At 39.9% G+C, this 5,969-nt stretch overlaps 2 protein-coding genes across 3 annotated transcripts in view; both read right to left on the minus strand.

Moving 5' to 3' along the window:
* Positions 1 to 3,026, minus strand: part of cunh16orf87 (chromosome unknown C16orf87 homolog) — a 33,728-nt gene extending 30,702 nt beyond the window's left edge. The window contains exon 1 of the mRNA XM_005753584.1: positions 2,679 to 3,026. Within this exon, the coding sequence (XP_005753641.1) occupies positions 2,679 to 2,744 (66 nt within the window). The 5' untranslated portion in view covers positions 2,745 to 3,026. The remainder of the gene's footprint in view (positions 1 to 2,678) is intronic.
* Positions 3,027 to 4,154: 1,128 nt separating this feature from the next.
* The window catches only part of vps35 (VPS35 retromer complex component), a 31,633-nt gene continuing 29,818 nt past the window's right edge, over positions 4,155 to 5,969 (minus strand). Inside the window, exons 18-19 of one of the 2 annotated variants that reach the window (XM_005753586.1) lie at positions 5,366 to 5,552; positions 4,155 to 4,872 (exon numbers count right to left, since the gene is read on the minus strand). In XM_005753586.1, the coding sequence (XP_005753643.1) occupies positions 5,373 to 5,552 (180 nt within the window). In that variant the 3' untranslated portion in view covers positions 4,155 to 4,872; positions 5,366 to 5,372. Of the gene's footprint in view, positions 5,553 to 5,969 lie in introns of both variants that reach the window. The other variant, XM_005753585.1, reaches the window with a different exon arrangement.

Genomic DNA, 5,969 nt, shown 5'->3' on the forward strand with positions numbered 1-5,969 from the left:
TCTGGGTCACAAAATAAACTTTTAAGATATTTTCATGTGAGAATGGTGCTGTGTAAACTTCAAATACCTGCTCGATTTATCAAGACATCAAATATTTGCATAAGTGCTCTAACGTTTTTGGAGATGCCTGTTACCCACCATCTAGCATTTTTTTTTACGTGCGCTCAGAATAGTGGCACAAAAAATCACGCCATAGGGGCTAGGCTCACTAGAGCCGTGAGAACACCGGACTCCCGGCAAATCGTTTTCAAACCCACCAACATCTTTCGCTACTCAGGTTAAATATATATAAGTCACTTAGATAACTTAAAAATGTTATTGTTTGGCTTTTTTCAGTATTTTATTTGTTCCTGAGTAAATCGGTTTGGCTGAGATTAAAGTTATAGTTTTTACACAGCTGAATAAACGTCAAGCAGACAGCTGATTATCAGACATGTGAGATGCTGGAGAATTTACTCCGGTGTCCTGTTATATTTTAGATAGAAGGAGTTTATTAAACTTCACCGAAACAATCTGCAAATTTCATTAAAATTTAATAAACTACCATCTTGTCTTTATTGTTAGTTAGCACAGACCTTACACACCTAAAGCTGTAAGCTAATGATAGTTATATAAGAGCAGATGCTGCTGGTGCAATAAGCTGTAGTTTTACGTCCAATGGATGATGATCTGATTAGTCGACTAATCGCAAAAATAATCGGTGACTAGTCGACTATCAAAATAATCGTTTGTGGCAGCCCTACTGCTGAGGATAAATTCATCTGAGTCACCAGTATCAGAAATCACAAGTTAACAGCACCTCAGATTAGAGCCCAGATAAATGCTACACATAATTCCAGTAGCAGACACATCTCTATATAAACTGTTCAGCAGAGGCTGTGCAAATCAGGCCTTTGTGGTCAAATAGCTGCTAAGAAACCACTACCAAGGAAAAGCAACAAGCAAAATAGATTTGTTTTAGCCAATAAACATTAGACCAGTGGAAATCTGTGCTTTGGTCTGATGAGTCCAAATTTGAGATCTTTGATTCCACTCGCCATGTCTTTGTGGGAAGCAGAAAAGGTGAATGGATGGTATCTACAGGTATGGTTCCTATGAACCATTGAGGAGGAGCTTCAGACACTGAAGCTGACTATAATGCACTTTTTCCAGCACAAAACGGACAGATTTCTTTCAGTGAACAAGAAAGAAAAACTAATGACTCATCTACAGTTTTTCAAACTACAAATAGCAACAGCATTTGGTATAAAGTTAAAATTTTGCAAAACCATGCACATGTTGTTTACAACTGCTTTTAGGAATATTTAATTGATAAAATGCTGGCATTTGTACTGCACCCACTTCATATTTTTATAGCCTAAGTGTAACATCTACATCTTACCAGCAGCCGTTTTACTGCTGAGCAGAACTATTTTCAATGGATTTATTCACAGGGTCAGAAGAGTAAGCCAGACGCAGCTAATGAAAAGAAAGAAACGCGGTAACTAGTGGTGTGCGAATCGATACCGAAATATCGATTCTTCCGATACCAGCAATTTATGTTCTAGAATCAATTCTCATATTATAATATATATATTTTAGTACTCTGGGGTAAATTTGTAGTTTTTCCATTAAAATGAACGCAGTGGAAAAAAACTATATCATTCGGATCGTCTAATTTGGAAGAAACTACTTCCTCTTATGCTTTTCATAGTCATGTGCGGAATACGGCTGTATAAATGTGTGGCAGCCTCTGGCGTGCACACTCACAACAATGGCTGAGCGCAAACAGAGTCCTGTGTGGACACGTTTTACCTCCACAAACAGCCAGTCAGTCAGTTTTTTAAAATTATTTCTATATGATTATTCTGCATTATTAAGCAATAAAAACAAGTTGTCTGATGTCCTCTAATCATTATGAAGCAATATGGTTATGGTATTATTACAATTACATAATACAATTGTATATTGTATTATGAAATGCAATGAAACATTAAGTTTTTGTACAGAGTATCGGTATCGGATCAGTATCACCGATAGCACCCTGAATTTTACTTGGTATCGGATCGGAAAGGAAATCAGTGGTATCGCACATCACTAGCAGTAACACATGCTTGTGTGTGGTGGTAGTGTGAGGACAGGGTCGAACTGTGTAACTAACCATGTGCATTACTGATGTAGACTTGTTGCAGTCTACCCACTGTTGGCTTTAATTTGAAGAGTCCATTGTGATCCAGCACCATTACCGTAGTTCCAGGAAGAGATGCTCACAAAGCCAAAGGGCTGATTTTTTTTTATTTTTTATCTTTAACCAATCGAAATGCTCAGTGAAGATCACAAGTAACTGAGGTACGGTAATGAAAATGCGCTACTATAGCCCAACTCATTTACTGAACTTTTGAACCAGTCCCTTACATTACTAACGCAAATATGTGATCATATGTCCGTCTGTTTTATACATACAAAGTCACAAAGCCACAACCGTGAAGACGGACATAGATGCCGATGCTCTCTCTGCCGAACGGAAAATCAACATCTACCAGCTGAGCCGTTTGAGAAACATCGTGATCACCGGGCTCGCACTGAACCCCGTTTCCGTCTCTAGAGCTGTTAACTACCGTAGGCTGCCATGATTGGTATCAATAAAACGAAACGCAATCAGTAACACAGCCCTAAAAATTAAAGATGTATTTTCTTACCTGTTGGTCGCATTCAGGACAAGATTTAGTAGCCATTTTGACCTTCTTTGTTTTATTTGCCGACATCGTCCCTTCTTCCAGCGACACGCAAACAGCTTTACGGTAACTTAAATATCTGCCAGTACATGAATGCCGCCGGTCTTTATCCAGCAAACGCGGACACAGACGTGCCACAAAACCACTTCGATATCTACCTAACTAGATGACGACTCCCCATTAACGAATAGGTACACGCTTCTGTATAGGCTTCTAATAACGTAAAACCTGCGAGCATGCGCACAGCTCGCCCTTCTGTTGTAGCGTTGCGTTCAAGTTCCTTGGGGAAAAGGATAGTTGGAACATGAGCCTGAAGTTAGGTTTGCGAATGGGAGCAGAATGGAAAAGCCATGCTGAAACACCGTCTGTGTCAGGGGCTATATTCATAGTCTGGTATGTGAATGAATAAAGCTACAGTTTATCAAATTCATAACCGTTATTTATATACGACAGTTTTTTTCGACAGGAAAGAGGATGAACCGTGCCACACTTCCTCAGACACACTTCAGTAGAATTTAGTCCCCGGAACTGTCGGGAATTTGACTTTAAGACACAGACTGATAACATACAGTACACCAGCTTAGCTTCACGGGTACGAAAACTGCCTAGTAATAGTAATCATAATCGAGTACTAACATGTTACAGTGTAGAGTAAGTCATGCACAGAATACATGACTACACTGTTTTTCAGGAAGTTAGTTGCTTTTCTTTCATTTTAACATGCACCACTGGGTTTTTACTTTGGTGTGGTACAAACCAGAGTAGCTGGCCAGGGAGTCACTGAGGTCATTTAGGAAAGTGTTTCTCTCCAGCCACTCTTCTAATGAAGTTACCTCAACTTTATGAAGCCCGGGGTGGGGGGAGCTTGCTACTGACAGAGAAAAGTTGTAGCTTATCATACACAAAAGTAAATAATAAAACGAAACCGAAAAGACACCTTTTCAGTGTTAAAATTACATATTATAACCCAGTGATGGTTAGGGAAGAGTATCATTTCTTTATAATGTGAAACACACTGATGAAATTGCACTTCTTTATATTAACATATGCCAAAAGGATTAGATGTTACTTAAGATGATATGAGTGCAAAAAGTGAAAGAGTAACAGTCTCCTAATAGAAGAGCATGTTGACAAAATGCTGCTGATGTTGGAATCAAAGGACAAAACGAAGACCCCCCTGTTTAAACACACAAGGACTTCTTTAATCTCTTTTAGCATACTGGTGTTAATCAAGTCTATTTGGCCTTGGGGAAAAAGGTGTAGTGACTCCCGACCAGCAAATTCCAGGAACAACATCAGAGATCTCTGTCCAGAAGAGCACAGTCCTCCTCAAGTTCCCAAGGGCCAAGCTTGAAGGATAAAGAAAGCTCGCATGGTGAGGGGGGGTTAGATATAGACTTATATGTCTATCTTAATGCAACTGTTACTGATATTATTCCATTTCAAACGTTGAATCAAAGTTTGAGCCACAACCAAATAATCCTTCAGCAACGTACAACAGCACAGCAGAGTCTGATCACACTCAGGAAATACTGTGTGTAAAATAAGTAAAGTTCAAGAACTGTTAATGTCAATTTTATTTCAGAGACAATGATCATTTCTACTTAATCTGTATTTTTATTTATCTGATTTACAAGTGCATTTAAACACATATTTAAAAGCAAAAGGGTAACAGTTCAATGCCGACTCCAACAAATCAACATTGATAAGCAAGAAAGAGAAATCAATAAATGTTGTGGAAAACGACACAAAGCTTCTGCACCTTTGTACACTGACAAGTCGGCCAACATACAATCCTGAGGAACTGCTGCACCTCCTTAACATGTTCATCCAAAAGGACATGGTTGTTATCAAAAAATATCATGGGGAAGAACAAAAAACAGAGTGTAATTAGTGAGATCCATAGAGAGTGAACTAAACACTGGCCCTTTGATGCCAAGCACACTAAAGCATGCAAACACACCACAGTTTTGACCAGGTCAATCCAGTGGTGAGAGGTCCTGACTTCAAATGAGACACTATAAGGAGCCTAAAGAGAGAATGACGAGCACGATGTGGCAAAAAGAAGAACGCTGAAGTGTGACGGCCAAAGATCGCACGGTCATCTGGTCTTCAGTTTGGTTTGGCACAATCTGTTTAAAGTTGCCACAAAGCCAACCTAAAGAACAGCAGAGTTATTGATTATTCATGTTCAGGAAACCAGGCCGTATGCAAACCCGCTGCAAGACAACTACAACTTTGAGATTTTCTGTAGTTTTTATACACTTGGCTATTACATTCGCTCTCAATATGGACAGATATCAACAACTGAAGGCATGATGACACAGTTAGCAAGTCCTCCATCAACATTAACATAGTGCAGGATACAGACAAACTGGTTAATTGTGGCCTTATAAAGGAATGGTAAATAAAAGACTTGCACACTAAAGTTACGTGCAGCATTGCTTTACACATGCAAGGATGGATAGCAAGGAGGAATGATGAAGAGACATCAACAACTAAATGAAGGACCGAAAGGAGGTCTTTCAGCTCTTAATGTTTATTTCTATTCCTGGCCTTTAACACAACTTCTTTATTCGTGTGATAGTGTGCGGTCGTCTACTCTTAATATAGTGGAACATCTAAAAGGGACTTTATATTTTCCAACCTACATTAGCTTTAAAGGACCAGGCCCTCGTAGGCAGGGCCCTCAGATTCAGGGGATTCCCTCTGCAGACGAAGATGCTCCAGTGTATTGTGGAAGTGTTTGTTGATCTGCTCCGTCTCTTCACTAGCTTCCAGGTTGGGAAGGTCTTCCCTGATCTTTTGGATCAGCTGGTTTAACACCTGGACTGTCACCTGGATGGGAGGAAGAGGAGGAACAGCACAAGGGTTCCTGTTTACACTCTAATATTATTGGGTGGACAACATTCACTCGTACCAAAGTATTCATGTGCACGCTCTGTGGGTCAGTTGGAATAGATAAGAGCAACTGTTCAAATCCAAACAACAATCTGAGTTTTACACAAAGGCGACTGTAAAAAAGTGACACATTTTCAATTTGATGGCTAAGCCTCACTCCAGCTCCGACATGGATGCCAGGATTGGTCACGGAAACAATCCCACCAAACACTAATAAAAACAGGGGCCTGGTCTGAGGAGGGAAGAGACTACACAGGGAGGAGGGCTCAAGGAGTCCTGACAACCAATCAACAGCCACTGATATATGCCATTTTTTAAGTGTCCATCCATCCATCTTGTTCCGCTTATCTGGGG

This window comes from Pundamilia nyererei, unplaced genomic scaffold (assembly GCF_000239375.1).
Source record: "Pundamilia nyererei isolate P.nyererei 1_Seehausen unplaced genomic scaffold, PunNye1.0 scaffold00441, whole genome shotgun sequence".
Taxonomy (NCBI): domain Eukaryota; kingdom Metazoa; phylum Chordata; class Actinopteri; order Cichliformes; family Cichlidae; genus Pundamilia; species Pundamilia nyererei.